At 41.8% G+C, this 21,401-nt stretch overlaps 1 protein-coding gene across 3 annotated transcripts in view; it reads left to right on the forward strand.

The window, feature by feature from the left end:
* SH3YL1 (SH3 and SYLF domain containing 1) overlaps nucleotides 1-21,401 on the forward strand; it is a 779,762-nt gene that overhangs the window by 366,625 nt on the left and 391,736 nt on the right. For all 3 annotated transcript variants that reach the window (XM_069606061.1, XM_069606062.1, XM_069606060.1), the window contains exon 7: nucleotides 4,484-4,646. In XM_069606061.1, the coding sequence (XP_069462162.1) occupies nucleotides 4,484-4,646 (163 nt within the window). The remainder of the gene's footprint in view (nucleotides 1-4,483; nucleotides 4,647-21,401) is intronic.

The following is a 21,401-nucleotide window of genomic DNA, read 5'->3' on the forward strand; positions in this document are numbered from 1 at the left end:
TGGCTTTGATTCTGGGCATCTTCAGACGATTCTCATCGTCCCGCCATCATTCTCCTCCTTGTGTCCACCCATTCTGCTTTTTAACATTCATACTACCACCACTTCACCACATTTTAGCTTCCCTCTGTCCTCTGGATCCGACAGTCTGTCCATGGCAGTTATTTCTTGGATCAAAGTCTGTGTCTACCATCTCCATCCTTATCCTCTTCCTTACTGGCTCACATTGACTTTTGCCAGCTCCTCGCCAACACAATTGGTCAACACTTTTTCCTGTCATGCACTCTTCTCATCAGCTTCTTCTGCTTGCCAACCTCACAAATCTACTGACACCAATTTTCGTTCTCACAAATGCTTGGCAGGTGAAAATTGGTTTGGCGGCTCCTCTCTCCCGCCTCATCTGCATGCCTCCACTTCAACCCACAGATGCTAACACGAGGCAGGGCAGGCTGCATATTAGATTGCCTCTGTCCATTGTTTGCCATGGCACATAATGCGTGTCCCCTCTCCCTTTCTGTAGTAGTGGCATTACTCGTGTCTTTGGGCCTATTCCTCTTCCCACTGTGTTTGCTTTAGTTATTCCCATTTTCACTTTCCCAATCCTTCTGCGGACGGGGTGGACCAGTCCCTGTCGATCCTGTCACTGTCCTGTCATTTTCGCTCTTTCCTCCCGTTCCTCCTTGTTGTGTCGGGTGTCCATTCTTCACTATCCCCATAACTCCAGTCATCCCCTAGCAGTCCTTCATCTGAGGTTGCATCGTCGTCGACCCCTCCTGCCGCTTCCTCCTTCTTCCCGTCTTCCTCCTATTCGTCTAATTTGAATTGTATTCTCCCTGACAGCCATTCTCCCCTACTTTTGTCCATACCTCCTCTTCTATCACTCTCTCTGCCTCACTGAATAATGCGTCCACCTGCTGTTGCATATTCTTTTCTATGTCTGCTTGGTATTTTCTCTCTCCCCTTGTGTGCAGCTCCTCTCTTCTTTCGTCTGTCCTTTTCCCCGGTCTATTTTATGCCATACCAGCCCAAAGTCTCTTACTGGTGGTTGGTATACCCCGATGTGGGCTGTAATGACGGGTAGACACCATAGGGTGGGGACATAGAGCTCGGTCCACCCTCTCCCGTAGTCTCCTCATCCTCCTTTTTCACTTTGTCCCCTTTTGTTTCTTCATATAACTTCCAGAGCCCCAATATGTTCAGTGTGCTTTTCAACTTGGAACACTTGTATTTTCTTAACAAATAAGAGAACATATTTTCTATTATTTTGCTGTCCAAAGTTCCCTCTCCGGGCCATGCATGGAAACTCTGGTCTTCAGTCTCCTGGGCCTATTGAAAATTGTACTTTACTAGTTTATCGTGATACTTGGGCAATTTGCGGCACGTATGACCTATGCGGCTTTCTAACTAGGCCATTATTCCCTTTTCCCTGACTTTTTTTTATTTTTTAGTACAGCTACCCTGCATTTCCTTCCCCCCCTTCTCTCCTGTTAAACACACACTCACTCCCAATCTCACCTAGCACAATGTTCACTCTGGCCCTCTCCACAGGCCCGACCAGGCACTCCACTCATCACTCTGGCTCTCTCTGTAGGCCTGACCATGCTATATTTGTGTTATTATCCAATGGCCCTCTCCATGGGCTCAACGTTCCGTATGTTAGTACAAATAGGCTTTGTGTCTTCTCCGCGCTGTCTGCACACAACTGCTGCTACAATGCCAAGTGCACTATTTTACATGATACCTCCTCGTGTTGACTCTTCCACCACACCATAAGACAACACTAACTACCACCAGTGTGACCAACTATGCAATCGCTGGTACTATGTGCAACTCCCATTGGATGGGGTTCACCACACACTTCACACCTCTCCTGCCCTAATGCATGCGTGCCCACACTTGCGTCCACTCCCTATTGGGTGGCAAGCACGAACTTGAAACTGCTACTGCCGATCATCGTCCCTCCTTGTGGGTGGGTCCTAAACACCATAAAAATATATCCCTCCCCTGCCGTGGACATGCAATCACTATGCAACATGGTTATGCACATGTCCTAGAGACCCTTGGGTCCCCTCGGCACCGAGCCTCCAGCACAAGCTCACCCCTCCCACTGACTGCGGGCGGCACTCGGGACCAGGCAGACCTTTGTGAACTTGGTGTCTGCAGGGCTTCCTCTGTGATGCGTATTGGTCAGGTCTAGTGTCGCCTGCGGCTTGGACACCCTCTGCTAACCGGAAGGACTGAGGATCTTACTGTAGCCTCCCAAAAATGTACTCTGGGTCAAAATGCACTGATTAGCCTGCTTTATCTCCAAATTGTCTACTTTTTGTGTCTTCAACTAAAGTAGCGCATGCCGCAAACAATTTTAAAAGTAGACGGATTACATTTTTAATGCCACAAAAATGTAACTGTGTTTCTGGACATGTGCAGTAGGAAGACATAAAGTGGCAAACAGAATGAAAAAGGTACTGCAAAATAAAAAATGATCTTCAAAAAGCATGAAAACTTTGGCAACCCCAGTATGCCCCTCATCCTTTTCATTAAGGTGCACTCGGGTAGGAGGGATAAAATTAATCAAATATCCAGCGGAATCAAAAATTGTTCACAAGATACGCAACCTAATTTGCTGCACCACACATACAGTAGGGTCACCTTAGATGCACAGGTAGGTTGGGAGGACAAATCGAATGAAAAATATACTGTAAAACTCACAAAAATACCCTTGGTGCCCAACACACAAACACACAGTCCAAAATGTAATGTGCAGTAGCGTTGGCAGGACAAAACAAAAAGAAATCTAAGCAGTGAACTTCAATACATAGTGTGAAACACACAAAATTATCAGACACACCCAGCACAAATCTGTCAACATAACTTGCATACACAATCTTTCAAATCTCTCTTAAAACAAGTCGGTGAGATTCTTTTTTTTAAAGTTATGCTTATAAACCGTTAGTCATCACACGTTGGAAATGCCAAAGTTCATGTTTAAACTATTAAATTCCATATAAATATACACACAAAATTACACAACAAAAACATAGTTGAACTACCATTTTTATACTACATGTCACACACAATGATAACCAACATTAACATGCTATGCACGAACAAGCACACCTACATCAAAATCATGCAAGCAAAACACAAAGCCATATTTACAAATTAACAATCGAAAGGAAAGGGTGAGTTAAAAGATGTTAAACCCTGGGAATGGCATTGCCATCGTTTGAAGACTTAACATTTTATATGTAGATACCTGATTTTTACATTGTCTTATTTAACAGCATTTCCCATGGGATGTGAGTATATTGATAGTTTTCAGGATAAGGGCCAAATGTTTTAAAATCAAAACAGAGCAATTTTAATGTTTGGTGGCCTCTGTGAAAATCTCTTTGCAAACTTTGTTCAGGTATGATTTTAGCCATGAAAACGTTGATGAAACCTTGCCGAATGTGTGATGTGTGTGATTTAATTTTGCCAGATCAGTTGCATGCCAAATTTGTTGACCTTTTTTTCGTTAGTTCCTTTTCCTATGCAAAATGTGACATATACTTAGCTATCACAACAATTTATTTTCTGGTGGGGTGGGGACTGGCAGCAAGTCCTTTGTCCTTGTATGTCCTCAGACAACAGATCATAAAAAATTAAAATCCCCATAACTTGCTGGCAGGCACTCCGTTATGGAAACTTCATCTCAGCAGATTCAGAATTCTGTATTGCTCAGGTTCTCTCATATGAACACCTCTTTTGAGATGATCTTATGCCTCCTCTTTTCAAAATGGCCATTTATCTTCCATTTTATTCGGAGGTATCTTTGAACTTTTTTTTTTGTTCATCTGTGAATGCGTCCATTCATGCATTTCATAACTGTATTTGAATTTTCATCCAACTTTTTTTTTTTTTGCATTCCAGGAATTTTCTTGTGGATGCACAATGTGGCTCAACATGCTGGTGTTTGCTGCAGCAATGTGTGTGCGTGTGTGTGTGTGTGTGTGCTGCACGCTTCACCCACAGTTCTCTTTTTCAGTGCTTCACACTTTTAGCAATTAATAGGATAAAACCATTTCTAGGTGAATTATGAACTGACTTTGAATGTTTTGCATAGTTTGATGGTTCAGATAGGTTGTTTGAAAATATTGTCTCTGTCCTTACTATATTCAAACATAATTGTACTTGTATGCACATTTTTATTTGTAGTTCTCTCTTTGCAGTTTTCTATCTGCTATACCATGTACATAAACATATTTGTTTCAGCATGTAAGTAAGTCTGTGAATTTGTAGGAATGTAATTTAGAAAGAGACTTACTCACTTACTGTCAGAAGATCTTTGTTCACATGTAGGTTTACTGATGTGAATTAATATAAAAAATTCTATATTTCAAATATAATTGAGTAAACCTGTCTGTCAAATTTGCATAAAGCTTTGAACAGGAAATTTTGTAAATGACACACACTTCTTTAAATAATTGATTTATTTTTCTTTTAGATTTTATTGTCAGGAAATTCGTGCATGTGAGATTTTATCTGGAGATGTACCTCGTCCTGCTCAAGCAGATGATCTATATGAAATTCTTCAAACATTTACTGATAAATATGAAAAAGAAGGGCAAAGTATCAATATGAGAAGAACAGCCAGAGAACAAAAAAAGGTTTTTGTTGCACTTATATCAAATTTCACTTGACTGTTCAAATGAACTTCCATAGTAAATATGTTAACTTTATATAAGTATTATCCAGAACCTTTTTCCACAACTTTGCTAGCTAAGATTGTCTACAATGTATTACCAATAACTTTGAGATTTGTAGCTCTGACAAAACTCTTCATCCTTTCTAGTTCATTTTCCATGTTTCATAAAGGTGATGCAACACATTTTGTTAATCTAGAAATGTACTGCAATCAGTTACAAAAAGTTATGCTACTTCAGCCCTCCTTAACCACATTGTAATTCGGTAATCTTTCCCTGTGAATTCTGAGCTTCCTCCATTATGCTTGGATGCTTTGCACGTGTGTGGTCTTTCAATCTATTTATTTTGCTGTGTTGTGTTCTCTGCCAAATGTTTTGATATGTTTGTGAGGTTTTCATCTTTTCATTCTGCACTTTGGTGTTTTGTTCTGTTGGTATTTATTGGTGTCAATTCAGACGGGCAGTGTTTTGTACCCTTAGCGATTCTGGACCTACTGTGCATGGCTGAATATATTGATAATTTCCAAATATCTTAATTTAAATATTAGATGGCTCACATTGGTGTATTTTTACCTTAAAGTTGGCATTTCCAAAGTGTGTAAACTAGTTTTTTCTATTGCGATCCATAAGGCATAATGTCGATCTGTATATTATGGGTATTTACCATCCTGAGTTGGTATTATTGGAACATAAAACACAATAACGTGTGTGCATTGTTTGATAAAAGACTCTAAGCTTCAAATGGGCTGAAATACTTATTTTAACAGAAATATCTTCAGAAATAGTTTTATTGTCACCTTTCCACAATTGTCATTTAGCATTTGTTGGTCTAATCAATCCAAGCACGATATTCCAACTTGGGGACACAACACTTGCATTCCGGGCAAGTTTCAGACTTATTTCTTATTATATGTACCAGGGTTATTCTGCTGTTTTGGATAAGACACCTTATGAGATTTAAGTTCAGATGTGGGTTGTATGGTTAGCTTTACATATACATGGCAAATGAATGAATTGCAGACAACTCAGATATGGGGATACCCTCTGAGGTATACTACATTCCATGAACCAGAAACCGATGTAATGTAATTACAAGTGTTTTTTTTTTAAAGAAAACTACAACTTAAACACACACAAAGTGGAATTCATATATTTACTATAATACATTAGTGTGTATAAAACCTGAGTTACTAACACCCAGTGATATAAAAATGAACTAATCATGGGTTTGGAACTTTCTATGTCTGAGAACTATTATGGTGTATGCAAAGCACCCTTATGCTTATACAGCTAAATGCCAAAGAAATAAACCACAGTGAACTCAAATATGGATATACTATGTATAGTATACTGCATGCACTCGCACCAGAGTGCACATAACGTAATTACATTTTTTTTGTAACGAAAATGTAACTTATTCTAACTTTTTTATGTTACTATCTTCTAGTAGAACTTTATATAAAAACCAAGCAATCCAGGTTAACCATCGGTTTTAGAACACTCTGTACTGACATAGTATGTGTTGTTGATCATTATTTGTCCCAGGAGCCTGTTATGGATGGTGTGCTGAAATATGGCAGTTTACATGCAGTGTTCAGACATTGTGTGTTGAGGTGTGCTTCGCATACTGGTCTCTCACAGTCACATGCGCATGTTCTTCACTTGTCTTGTTTTCTTAGGTGTTAGGCAGAATTGCAGGCAGTACCCTCTGGGAACACCACATACAATTAGGACTACAGGTGTAAGCAAAAACTAACCTTTGGTATAAGCCTGTACCACACACTTTTTGGTAGAGCGCTTAGCAGCCAGGCTTATCACAAGAGGGAATGTGAGCAGTAGTTGAAGTAGTTGAAGTTACACAGAAGTATCACAATTACAGTGGTTCAAGTAGACATTAACATTCAAGGTTTCTTGGTAAAAAATACTTATACGTTTACGCAATCATTTAGAAAGCATTCAGTAGTAGAAATCAACTTAATATGAAACACCAACACACTACAGTAACAAACTCTAATTTGTATGGACAGTTTGTGCTCCCCTGAAAAAGGAGCCAAATGGCACTTCAATTACTTTCAATGGGAATAGAAAGATATAAGTTTGTACAATGGGTTAGAAACACTTTTGTTAGGCAATGCAAAGGTTCAGTGTACCAGGAAGGTCAGGTCAGGTCAGTTCAGTTCAATTCAATAGGCCAGGCCAAAGTCAATAGTCTAGTGTTCTTGGATAGGACAGATCAGTTCTGGTAACAAACGGAGAAGTCTTTGTAAAAGTTCTCAGAAGTGGTTTAGACGAAAAAGAATGATATGCTGGGTCCCAAGCTGATTAGGCCTGCAAGTTGGGACATTTTCACGAACTTTCACTGCGAGAGTTGGGATCTCTCAACCAGATGGCACAGTACCTTTAATGTGAAGCAAAACGATGCAGCTGAAGATGTTGGTTCCTGGCAGTTCCTGCAGATCTCGCTGTTCCTGAGCCTCAGTCGACGCCACAAGAAGGAGGACTTCTGGGCACTCCTGCACTGCACAATATCGTCATCGGAACAAAAAAATTGAGTCACTTTGGTTCAAGTAGCCATTGCTTCAAGACACAAACTGGTTTCCCTCTCCCAGGCTAAACCTTAACCAGCATTGAGAATGGTATCCAGGTGTCTTCTGAGCTGATTGGTCCCCCCAACTCAAAGGAAGAAGCCATCCTTGAAGGAGCTTCTCTGTCGAATGGAGTTCTGGCAATTCGGATTTGCAGCAGAGCTTCACCGGGCAAACCAACGGTCCAGTGGTTGCAGCAGCCGTCCTCTTCCAGCTCGTCTTTGGTTCTTTCGTTCCGGTGGTCGACTCTGCTTTCCAGTCCTGGAGACTCGCCTTTTAAACAGTTTTCTCCCATTCATTCCAGCCTAGCTGCCACTCACCCAGAAGAGTGGCTGTCCTTGCCGGACAGTCAGCCAGCCAATCACACCAGAGTGCATTTGGGTCTCCAAGAAGACCGAGAAAAGGGAGTTTTGGGCACCTCCCTCACTTCCTGCCCTCCCCAGACACTCAGGCGCCAAGGGTAGACTTCAGTCCTGAAGCCCGTCTAAGGCTCACGAACAAAGGGACCAAACCTGGTTTGGCGCGCAGAGAAACACCAGAAGGACCTTTCCACAAAGGAACAACAAAAAAAGATGACTGGAGTCTGTTTTTTCAGAGTGGTCTTGGGCACCATATTGAAAAACATGACTGCCCCGATTTTTTGTCGGGGGAAAAACATGGTAGTTTGTTATAACACCACTGCCACTAGCCATTTCAATAGGAAAGGGTAGCTTTTGACAGCTACAAGAGTGTTGAGACCTAGGGGATACTAAGTAACCCCTCCAGCACTCTATAGGAAGATAGTGTGTGCTGGGTCTATAAATTTAAAAAGACTAGTAAAGTCAATTTAACTTTACATTCACTGAGAAACAGAGAAGGTATTTAAACCTTGGGAAGTCCAAAGGACATCCCTGTGCCACAATGAAAAGATGCCTATGGAGTTATCTAAAACTCCATAATCAAAGAAACAAACACAGAAAAAACACATTAAAAATGAAAAGTTCAAAGTCCCAAAGCTTAGCAAAAGAGCTGGAGGGCACTAAGGTAGAGAGGATTAGCACATTTATGAGAATTCTCCCTAACACTAGGTATTTGTAGCAACCCCCAGTTTCTGGTCTTGTGCCACTTCTTGATGGGCATCAGGGTGGAGGGGTACAGCCTATGGCAGCATATTCTTTCTTGATTTTCCTTGTGCCACCAGCATTTAGTATTCTCTGTTTTGATCACCTGATCAATCGGTTCTTCCCCCTGCCCCCACCACCCCCATCCCCAATTGTGAGGAACAGGCGAATGTATAATTTTGGAGTGTGAGGCTTTCATTGCGGATTGTGTGTCACTCAGATGATGAAAGAAAACCACAGGGAAGCAAGTTAACTGGGAAAGTAGCTGGGGCTATAACACAAAATATACAAAAAAGTTGCTCCTTCCCAATGAATGCTCAAAAATAATTTTATTCAAAAAAAGTTTTAAATCACAATCAATTATCCAGAAGTTCTCATTTCCCTACACCTAAAGCAAACCATATGTTCAATTATATAATTAGGTTATTAGCAATTGCATCAGTTTCAACAAATCTTGAATTTAGAATTACATTACTAATTTGACCTTCAAGAACTCAAAACATCATAGAACTCTAAAATATTACAGAAAAATATATAATCCATGATTTGCTGTAATACACCTTGGCAATTACAGAACAGAAAAAACATTCCGACAATTGTGCAAAAATTAATATAAACAGAATTACTATGTAGAAATTAACAAAACTCAATTATATTCTCTCTGAAGCAATCTAGTCAACATTTCATCAGAAAGATTGTAATGTAAAGTCCATACTTTAGGCATGGGCAATCGATCGTATCCAGCCCAGAGTGTGACCCTGGACAAGTCCATGATTTATTCATTTATTTATTTATTTGGATTTGTATAGCGCACATCTGCCCGGGGGCATTGTGGCGCTGTAAGTTGTTTTACTTGTTACATAACATACATGGTGCATAGATTAACACAGGACAAAGCATAGGTACATACAGTTGTAATATACAGTAGAATAAGATGGGGCGGAGAGGGTTAGTTGAACAACATGGTTTTGAGTAGTCTGCGGAAAGCATGGTATGATTTGTTGTTCCTTAGTGTGATGGGGAGTGCGTTCCAGTTTTTGGTGCTAGGTGATGGAAGCTGGACCCTCCAGTTTTGGTTCTTTTGAATGTGGGCTCATAAGTCTGGTTAGTCAGGTGCGACCTGGTGGGTCTAGTGGATGAATTGAGGGGAATTCTTTCAGAAAGATAGAGGGGAGAGTTGGCGGAGAGTCATCTGTGGGTGATGGCCATGGATTTGAATAGGATACGTTCTTTTATTGGTAACCGGTGGGCTTCTTTTCTGGTTTGGGAGATGTGCTCCCTTTTTGGGATACTCGGGGCTGCTCTCAGGGCATTGTTTTGTGTGACTTGCATATTTTTTAGGTTTTTTGCAGACGTGCCCAGGAAGAGGGCATTGCAGTAGTCCAGTCCAGATTTGGAAGTAAGTGGCCAATCGTGTCCACCCCACTGTGTCAATGTTTTGGCGTATCTTAAAATTATAATGTGCCTTCATCACGAATAGAGGTGGCTGTGGCATGGTTTGCAGGTCTATGGTAAAGATGCATGTAGCATGGTTAGTACTTATTCTGGAAGAATAACACAAATAAATGTTGCTATACGCAATCATCACGAAGTGTAGAAAATAATACATCCAGTTTTTAACATATATACTGAATCTATGCAGCAAAGGCATAATCATGTGCTACAGCATACATTATAAGTTATCTGCAAAATGAAAATTATCTTTGAGACTATATTACTACAAAAACAGCTTTTAGACATAAGTTAAATAATTTAGAAAGGCAAAGCAAACCCTCACCCCAGCCTGTGAAGCTTGTACATTGGGAGTTTTACATACAATGAATACCCTGGACTCATTCAAATGGCTGCATGTCATGCCATGTGTAAAATAATGAAACGTAACTCAAAAGGAGGGCAACGCAGTATAAGTTACTACAAAATAAGTAAAAAGCTAATGTAACACATGAGGGCACTAGAATATGCAGATGACTGCACTGATCAAGTGTGGAAAACAGTTGATCCTGCAGCCGGTGAGTGGTTCTTATAAGACTGTGCCCTTCTGTCTCAGTGAAGTTAGAGTATGGATTGTGGAAGAACCAAACTCAAACCAGGCACTGGGTCAGGGATATTGCTAGTATCCGTAAGTGAAATTGCACTTGTAAGCAATGAGTCTTGTTTCTGGGTTTATTGAATGTGATTTAATTAAACATTCATGTTTTTTAGAGCACAGTAAATCCCTTTGAGAATATTTGGCACACTTATTTGAAGCCCTAACTATCATCTTAGAGTAGCCCCTCTCTATCCAATGGCTATACAATTTTCCAGCGTGTTCTTACAGCCATGCTATATGACTTTTCACAAAACGTAAGTAGATAGAATAAAAGAAAAGGAGATGAAGTCTACAAAAATCAGGCAACAGACATAAGTCTATTAAACTGTATGTGCAGGTTGGAAAAATGCCTAATCTTAACCTAAATCTAAGGTGCGAGCAAACTATGACCATCACATAATAAGGCAGTCCTAGTAGTGTCTGTCAAATAAAAGCACCTATACTAAAAAACCTATTGCCAATCCTTACCACTAAATTCAAACGTGTGTTCCATTCCCAGTGAAACTTTACCTGTGCAAAAACGAACACCTTCCTGTCTGCTGCCTGCAATCCTGTGCTGGGTGTTCTAAAGAACGCTACACCAACGCTCGCTTCCAGGAGGAGGCGGAGCACTGTGGGCGTCACGTGACTGCTCACGTGACCTTCCCTTGCCACAAAGCACAGCTCAGTCCACCCTTGCGGCATTAAGCCCGACGGAGTAAAGGTCGCTGGCTGTTGTGCGGCTGTTCGGTGCTGGAGGCGCTCACCCTGAAGTTAGCCAGGAAGTGATCAAGGTGAGATGAGCAGATCATTGCTTAAACTCAGTTGGTATCCTTATCTATTGATAATATTGATCTGCAAACAGTGATTCTTCTTGATTATATCGCATTATTGTAACAGCTGTGCCCGGGCTAGGGAGACTGCAGGGGGTTGACCCCTTTGATCCCTTGAACCCTGTGAGTCCAGCGAGCCCTGAGAGCCAACTGAGTTTAGTCAAGCCAACCCGGTTGGACAAACTCTGATTAATTGATCATATCTGAGCTCTTACGCCCGGAAAGGGTAGGCGTAGGATGTCTGCAACTTATGGCAAAACTAATACCGAACAGTTGGCACGCGGGAAACAGGTGCCTAATGCTCCAACACACACGGAGAATCAGATGCATCACCAAACTAGATCACAGCTGCGCAGATGGAACTCGCTAGCTTCCTCTAGCAAAACCACACGTGCCCTCGAAAGCAAGTCAGACTGTGATTACAAGAGTATGGAAAACAGCCTCACACCTGACTCTGCTTTCGAGCATGGTCTAACTTCTGTTACAAATCAGATACAATCTGGGAGCTTACACCCCAAAAAAGATTGTAATACCCTAACTAGTGAAAAGGAGGTCGCGGACCTTACCATCATTAATCACCAGGATATCACTCAAACACATGCTGCGAGTGCAAACCGGATGATGAGCTGCCCGGCCGACTTATGTCCCGTCAGTTTAAATCCTGATGGAGCCCGCGAAGGAGATTCACTCTCCGAAGCCGAGACCCAATGCGTGTGTGATCATGTGCCAGGCCTTTCTGGTGCTATCTACAAGCCGTCTTTAAAAGATGGAGAGGTGGTGACGCCCGTCCCCGTTGTAAGCAGAACTGTGCCATCAATCTGTCAGACTGAGGATTCCACTCAAAGCTCACTCACAACGGGCGTACAACTCTCACAAACAACCTTAAAGAGCCCTCAAATAACCGGAGAGGAGGCTCCTTGTAGAAGGTCCAATTGTTGGAAAGACTCTGCGCCCCTTGATACCTTGCCTGAAAAAAAGAGCCCAGCGCGCAAAGTTATCTCAAACGACGATGAAGTATTCGTGCAAGCCCATCATTCCACAATAGAGACTCTATGCTGCGAGGAGCTCAACAGTTCAGGAATAAATAGACGGAACTCGTTGGAGGTCGTCAACAAAATTCTAAATGACATTTCCTCTATAAACAAATTACGCAGCTCTTTCAGTAAAGAAAATGAGGATGCTACGAGACAAAAGCCCAGCATTAAAGAGGCCATCATAAACATTATGGAGGTAATGCACGAGTCGCTGAGCGCATCGTCTATGCGGAATCAGAACAACACCTATGGGAAACGCAGGCGCATTGAAAATAGCGTATCCCCCACTCTGCCGTGCTCACAGAGGAAAGGCACAAATCCAACTGCCCTGCCAATAAAGAGTATCAATACACCTACTCATTCACATAGAGGTGCTCACAAGGCAAGAAAATCATCTACCTCCTCGTCCACATTCCCTGACTCGCGTACCTCAGATCAAAACTACACCAAACCAAGATACTCTAAATCTCGACAGCAGGCATCTTTTCAACAAAGGAACAAGGAGGCACTTTCAGAGCTAGTGGGTTCCATAATGAAAGTAATCCAACCCATAGTGATGTCGTCCCTTGCCATTTCAATAGCTCCATTCATAAAACTCTGAGCAAGTGGACGGGAATCTGAAGGATCTGACCACCTTGGTCGCAATGATGAACTCAAAATTGGTTGGCATGGACATGGAAATCACAATAACCAACCAGGTACAGCGCAATTCTAATAAAAGAATAGAGGCCTCCTTAAACACCCTGCTGGATCAAAGAAAAACCAATGGTATGGAAAAAAAGCTGCTGGTTGAAATCACGAAAGAGGCACTTAACTTATTAAAAACAAAGAAAATTTCATCTGAGATCGCCAGAGAGGAGTCTATGCCTGTCAATCCGAATCAGCAGGAATTGAGTACGACTTACAAGAGACCGAGTGGTCAGGCAACTCCAAATCTGGCACCTTCACCGAACACTGTAGTATATCCGTCTGACCAGACAGCATGCACGATAAGTCGAAGACATGAAGAGATTGACCTAATGCTACCTTCCATAGACCTAACTAAAGACGAACATATACAGCAAGACAAGACACAAAAGAAAAAAAGCCTGGATACCCAAATAAGAACTGAAGTACTGGATAACTCGATGGAAACCAACACACCAGGCTCCACTGTACTCAAGGCTGGTAGAAGAGAGGTTCCTGAACCAAAAAACATGTCCTGCTTCGAAAGCATTTTGGGAAAAACGAGATCGGATAATCCAGCTGTGCTGGATCCACAAATACCAACTACCTCATCAGACATGAGTAAATGCGGAACCCTTCAAACCAGCGAATTAACGATCCTTGATACAGAGGAGACAACAAATAATGACATCTTTCCGATTTTCAAGGGAAACAATCAATTGCATGAAACATTTAAAATCAAAGTCAAAAAACCGTCAGTGTAAAAAGTCTAAAAACCAATGCAGCAAGAACTTTCGGACATGGTAACGACTCCAGAAAGTTCTTACGTAACATAAAGACTGTTAATGTTACTATAAATCAAAATCTAAGAACGGAAGATCAAAATCTAAGTGCAAAAACCCGAACTCAGCACAAGGAAAACTCTGAAAAGGCAAATGTAGGGGAATTAGATGTAAAATCACCTGTGGATGCTAACAAGGACGACAAGCAAATGAATGGATTACTGAACTTGTCCTCCCAAGAGGATGCAGATGAATTGGAAGCACCCGAATCTGCGTTACTAAACGGGCCACCAACAGCCCATAAGGTTCCCCTTCAAGAGATTGAATCGACTAACATCGAGCCAAAGGATATGAACCCAAAGTTGGCTCCCACTGACCTAATCCCTCAAAGAATATGTTCGCTGATACCGAAGTTGGCAAAAATAGTAGATGAGCAGGCCCCCGAGACAAGCCCGATCTTCCTAACAATGAATGAAAGAAAGAAGAGACAAACTCATTAAGAAAAATGCTGAAAGAGATAAATGGGAGATGGACACAAAAAAAACACCCCTTACTCTGAATGTTCGGAGGAAACTCGAGGGGAGCAAGCAGAAGTTTGCAAGTTTGTACCCATCAACTATAACGGGAAGGGGTCCCTTGCAAGAAACAAATTTGTGTCAAAACAAATGCCCGAGGAGTCTAAAACACAAACAATATTTCAAACACAAAAAAAGTCAGCAAAATTCCTGTTGCAATGTACAAACTGAAACTAGAAAGAATTGAAAGTCGAGATGATCTGATCATGAACCGCAACAATGTTCTACCCTTCTTGCACTGTGTACCGCGTCTCCGAACCATACAATCGCTTGATATTCAAACGGTGGAATTCCCGCAAGAAGGCCTGAATGATCATGTTATCCTCCATCTGAAGTCAAAAATGATATTTAATATTATCTTAGCGGCAACGTCGGAGATGATATCTTTAGGGTATGACATATTGGAAGTAACCGACAGAGATAACTATAACGAACACATACAAGAGCACACAGAAGCTTGGTCAGCTCCTTCTGACAGGAAGAAATCCATCGAGGCTCAGATATCGGCGTCAACGCGACAGGACCGGACGCACCAGATAAAACGGGATCACGAAAGTAGTCACGAAAATGTGACATACAATGCAAGAGACTTGGGGGAGCAAATCCCAATAACATTTGCTAGTAACGAAGCCTCCAATATGAAGAACAGCAAAAGTGAAGCTAGACAATCTGAGATGGAACAACCTGAAAACTGGGGGTGGCTTGCTAAGGCCCTGAGAAAGACAAACCAAAGTTAATGCCAATCGGAGCCCAAGTTACAAACGATTAAGATTGGATCCTGGAATACCAGAGGATTCTCACACTTGTTCCAAGAGAGCTGCCTCTCTGATTTGGATATTGTCTGTCTACAAAAGACGTGGATGGGCATCTGCCCTAGTTCTGGAGACTGAGATTGCCTTCAATCCCGCCATCAAACAAACATTTGGTAGACCTATGGCAGGCCTTTTAACCTTGGTGAAAAAAAAGCTCTGGACACTATATCATCAAATCGGAGAATGTGTCACATTACATTCAGGTAATCGCAATTGCACAGAAGAATGCAGGTAACAGGAAAACGCATTTTCTAAATCTATACTGGAATCAAAAGACAACTTGCGGTATTGGCTACATAGATGAAGTTACTTCGGTCATTGACGAATGGCTAGAGGCTGACGCCAATATTGTGATCTGTGGAGACCTGAATTTGAATTGCCTAGCACCAATCAAAGATCTTAAAGTGACCAAAACTAACAAATCGCAACTCGCTAGTCAATGGATGCTAGAGATGGAATTAAGAATCTTAACAATGTTGAATGGAAACATCGCAGGCGACATCCCGGCCAAACCGACGTGGTCCAGAGGTAATCAATGATCCACGCTTGATTATTTCTATGTCAGCGAGAAAGTACACCAAATGTCGATTTCGCTTGAGGTGCATAACCCGTCCCTGAGTGATCATACCTTAGTCATCTTGTCACTTGCTACAACCAATGGACTTAAATGCCCAGCATGGAACTTTCCTCTACTGATCGAATCTAACAGAGTGAGACTGAGGCTAAAGAAGACTGAGGTTACACACATTATAACCTCGTATGTAGAAGAGCAAAAAGAAATCGAGTATACCCATCTGCTAGTCGATTATAAAGAAAAACAACAGGGCTCTAAAGCCTGTGGATTCGTCACAAAACACAAATTTGACCTAGAGGTAAGAACAAGGAAGAGAGAACTGAGAGCGCAAATAAGACCTCTGTCAAACCTGGATTCTAACACCTACTTAACCGCGAAAAGAGTATGTAAACAAAAATACAAGCACTGGCTACGAAACCACAAAGCAACTATGTTGCAAAATGATTCAGAATTAATAATGGAAAAGCTGCAAAACAAAAACTCCTCAGAATTCTGGAAGCTAATTAACAACAAAGGAGCGCCGCAAATGGCATTGCTGGCCAACGTTATAACCGAAGCTGAATGGGTTAAACGCTTTTCGGAATTATACAGCAAAAGAAGAACGGGAAAAGAGAGCTCACCACCCAAACTCGAAAGCTGGAATTTAAACTTTGAAAAAAGTGATATTGAAGAGGTAATAAAAAAAGCCAGATCCTCCAGAGCTCCAGGTCCCGACGGCTTAACAAACCACACCATCAAAGCAAATCCGGAGATGTGGACAGAATTATGCTATGCTTTGTTTCACAGAATATCGGCCAATTGCAAAAGCCCCGAATCGTGGAAATGTGCGATAATTATCCCAATTTTTAAAAAAGGGAATCGCACGGATCCAAAGGACTATCGACCTATTGCGCTATTAGATGTGTTGGGCAAAGAGTATGCTACCCTATTACAGCAGCAACTAGCGAAATGGGCAGCCAGATCAAAACATCTCGACCCACGTCAGACTGGCTTTGTAAAGGGAGTTGGATGCGCCTTGAATCTACTATTGATAAATTTACTCAAAATGGAAGCCATAAGAACTGAAACCAAGGTGTATCTAGCCCTAATTGACTTCTCCCACGCCTTCGACAGCATAAATCGAGACCTATTATGGGCCAAAATGAAGGCCTGGGAGTGCCCTGAAAATTTGATCGCAGCCATCTGTGAACTCCACACTGGCACAAGCATTAAAATCAGACTTGATCAAAAAGGTACCCTTTCTGGAGCTATCAACACCTTTTGTGGAGTCAGGCAGGGCTGCCCTTTGGCTGCAATAATATTTAATCTATTCCTATTGGATATTGGAGGTGCAATTGATAATGTTCGATCCTTCTCTCCGAAAATAACTCGCTCCCCAATAAGTTGGATGTTGTACGCAGACGACCTGATATTACTGGATACCACACCAATAGGTCTACAGCGTAAGATGGACGCCGTGGAACAGTACGTAAGAGATAACGGTCTACAGATCAACAAAAAAAAAGTGTGAGGTGCTAACATTGCAAAACTTGAAGAACTCAAAGAAGAAGTCATTTAAATGGCAGCTAGGGAACGAATGCCTAGGTAACATAACAAATACAAGATACTTGGGTATGCAAATGAATGCCAATTTGAATGATAGTCCCTGGGAATAGATCGCCAAAACCAAATGTCGGCAATTTGCTTGCCAAGGAAGCACCTTACATAAAAAATATGGCAAATTCTCCATAAAACCAGTAAGGAACTTCTACTGTCAAAAGGTAGTGCCTGCACTCATACACGGCACAGAGAATGCATTTGGTTGCTCCCCTGATGTTTGGTCGACTCTAGAAAACATCTTTTGGGTACGAGTCTTGCAATTACCGAAGGGAACCTCAACTGCTTGCATTAGATATGAATTAAATCTAATATCAATCAATGCACGAGTTAGTTGGAACATGTTGAGCCTCTTCCATAAGGTTACCATGAAAGAAGTAGCCCTGCAGTTTGAGATACTCCAAAACCCAAGCAAGGGAAATCCTGAGTGCCTTCTATCACTATGGAATAAACGTTGCGAGGAAATTCTTGCTTTTTACAACATAGACCTAAAAACTCTTCACGACAATCCGAATGCAGCAAAAAGCAAAGTCTGGTGCCTAGATTGGATTCTGACAGGGGAGCTTAGGACATCAAACAAGCTAATGAAAGACGCCCCGCCTGAAGCCGGAAAGCTAAATAAGCTGCAGAATTATGTCGATATATATATCCAGACAATGTGAGTAGATCGCTGTATATACTGTTGCGACTAAATGTCTTCAAAACTAAAGAGTGGCTAAGAGAGTTACGTAATACAGAAGACTCCAATGCAAAGTGTAGATTCTGCAAGCAGACGGACGAAACGCTAAAGCATCACTCTTTTGTAAAGGGCTACTTGAGCAAAGATCGCTGACATTGGGACCACAGGTAACCAAATATCAAACGCCAAGTGCTGATGAATGGTGGCAAGCCTTGTTTGATAGTCGTGAGAAGCAGCTGAACTATGCCTTAATCCGCTTTTTGACTCTGCTGGAAAAATTGTTGACTTAGTACAGGTCGCTGGATGGTTACACGAAAAACATATGTGGGGAAATATGGATATCTGTAATGCTGTAATTATGTACGTGTTTTTTTTTTAAAGGCTAATTTTTGCCATAAATAAATTAAAAAAAAAAAAAAGTATGGGATATGATTCACAAGAAAGAAAGAAGTGTTTACAAACGATAAGTCAAGATGTGGTAGCCTGGGGTCTCCCTTCCCCACGTTTTGAGTACAGGACTAGGAAGGACTCCTGAGCACAGCACACTTGCAAGCTTTCCCAGCACGAGATGACCGTTCCGTTTTCAGCTATCAGGATCTTCAGTGGTTAAGTCTCTTTTCTACAAAAAGTCTCTTGCCTCCAAGGACCTGATGTATTAAAAAATAACAAACAAAAAGTTCCTTTCTTAATGTATGTCTGGTGATGGCTTTTTACCCCTGGTTCCCCTTTTCCGGCTCAGACCCCTCTCGAATATCAGCATCCCTCCGTTAGGTTCACTACGGCTTTTCTCAACAATTTCCCCTGTGGCATTCACAAGCCTTAAAGGATAGTTCCGGGACTTTTTTTTTATTGTCCCTACGGTTCGGCCATGTGTTTTTAAGCATAAATCGGTAGATCGTAGAAAACTTTCCTATGGACCTTACCCGACTTTTCGTCCATTAACGCACTCGAAATCAACCGCCATTTTCTGATAATCCTATCATTTCCCCCCATCGACCTGGCTCACCTGCTTTTGCGGCACTAAATCAAATCCCCCGCCCCTGAAACAGACTTTATCAAAACATTCATATTCCCCGCCTCTATCCGTGACGTGACTGTGCTGCGTAGGCAAACGCGCCCAGGCGTCTTCTACGCGACTCCACACAGAACCCGGAAACCAGCACAGATCAGCTCACAACACAGCGCGCCACAATTCGGAATATGAAACTGTACTTTTAAATCAAACCGCAAGATTGTAAATTTGGTAAAGTACATTTATTGGACATCAAATGTTTAGAGAATATTCAGCGATTTGCATTTTTCTTTGCTCTCGATCCAAAATAGTTCGTCTTGAGGCAAGCGATGTTCGTGTGCAGTACACAGGGTGTTGGTTTACGATAAAATAAGCTCTTCGGTCGCACTGATAATCGCATGGCTGTTCCAACAACGAGGCACTAGGCCACCACAACGGTCTGTATGTTGCATCTAGCCGTTAGTACCGCGTAAGGGCATACTTGTACTTGGCGATCGTCCCATAAAATGGTCAGGGTGGTAACGTTGTTCACGCGGAGAAGCAACTGGCGGTTGAAAAAGCCATCCGCCGGTGTCTGGTACTCGTGACACATACAATAATGAAGGATGTACCTGTTTTAAAAACATAAAAAATGAAATTAGTCTCACCATCAGATCTTTATAAAAATTATTCATTTTATATATTAGGTCGGGAAATTATTTCATAGCTAGGACAGTGCAACTGGGTATTATACGTCAAGGGGGGGCTGTAGGATACTGAGACAGTCCCCCAGTGCAGGGGTTGACAGGGAGGCAGTGCAGGTGGAGAGTGGAAGGGCCCAGGACCGAGGTCGCAGACAAGTGGACCAGTTGTAGCAGGGGAGAGGGAGAGAGAAAGCAGAAGCAAAGAGGAAGGTTTTGAGGTGCTTCCGTAAAAGGAGATGGTTCTCCTCAAGATAGTGCGCGGTACAAAACAATATGCCACATAGAACGAACAAGTACAACTTAACCCGTCTTTAAAGCTACTGTATAGTAATTAAATTGCGGTATAAACTCATCTAAAGAGTTACTTACATTATATTTGCATTTTCCATTGTGTCTGTGCGTAGGGCAGCCCCGAAATACCACTCCTTCTATGCCGACGTTATTTCTTCTAATGAAAGAACATTAAATGGCTTTCGTTTCTGAAATTATATTCATTATCGTTTCTTACGTTATTGCCCCACACCCCCAAAAAGAAGTCTTTCGGGATGGTCCCGGCCTGTCAAGGTCAAATAACAATAGAACCTTATACTGAGTCGTGGGCCATTCCGGCACCCGAGCAAAAAATCAAAGCAGCTGACCTTCACTTTGAACGAGCACACATTCCTAGTTAGCTACATTCAGTGTAAGGCCATCTCACAGGACTTGAAATTTACACTCCATCTTTGCATTTTGTCTGCGTGCATTTGCAGCCCCAGCGAACCATAAATACGGAGACATTCTATATTTTTTGAAAAATGATTTATATTACTGTTTGGTTTAATTTAATGCGCAAATGAACAAGGTTGGATAGATACACATATTCAATGGGCCTGCAACATGAGGAGACTCGAGAGAACAGACAATCAAATTACAATCATTTAAACCGTGATGTGTATTTCTCAATGAGCTCTGCTTTAGGTGGACATGGAACAGAGGCAATGTTGGGTGGCAATGCAGTTGTCCCCTGCACAGGTTCTTTCACAACTCCATGTATGTCCCTATCTAGGACATCAACAATAAGTCTCTCAATAAACTCATATTGCATATCCTCAAACACTGGTTTGATCACCCATTGTTTACTTCTTTTAGTGAAGGCCTTATTGTAGCGAAGCGTCCCTAAAGTTCCGGTCGTCCTACTTTGTTGACGGCCAACATTATGGTTATGTGCCAAGACCGCTAGAAGAGTCCAATTTATCATGCCCTCCATGCCAAAATGCAATCGTTTTGGCCTGTACTTTAGGCACATATTGTGGAACACCTCCAAATCTCCTGTGTGGCAGAATTCCGTGAGTCCCCTCAAATCTCTTGTTATAGTTTTATCAAATACAATCTTTTCAATGGCTTTGTGAGTGGGTGATGAAGGAATCAACCACTTCTTCTTCCGTGCCTCCTCTGTGGACAAATGGCCATGTTCACAATTGTGGAAATGTTGGTTTGTGGTCCAGCGGTGAACGTTGCTACAGTGTAGCATTACTGACCGCCATTTTTCCAGTAGAATTTCCAACGACCCTCCACATGTTTTTGAGCTCCACCAAAGATGGTTGCTGATTGACTTGGACCACTGTGAAATACCTTGCATATCTTTTTTTTTTACCTGTAGCCGACATTTTTTTATTGATTGTTTTTGCAAGATGCCAAACGTCAAATTGGTGATTTATATTTTTGTACTCTTCTCTCATTG

The sequence above is a fragment of the Ambystoma mexicanum genome, chromosome 4p (genome assembly GCF_040938575.1).
Source record: "Ambystoma mexicanum isolate Mex_15411 chromosome 4p, UKY_AmexF1_1, whole genome shotgun sequence".
Classification (NCBI taxonomy): domain Eukaryota; kingdom Metazoa; phylum Chordata; class Amphibia; order Caudata; family Ambystomatidae; genus Ambystoma; species Ambystoma mexicanum.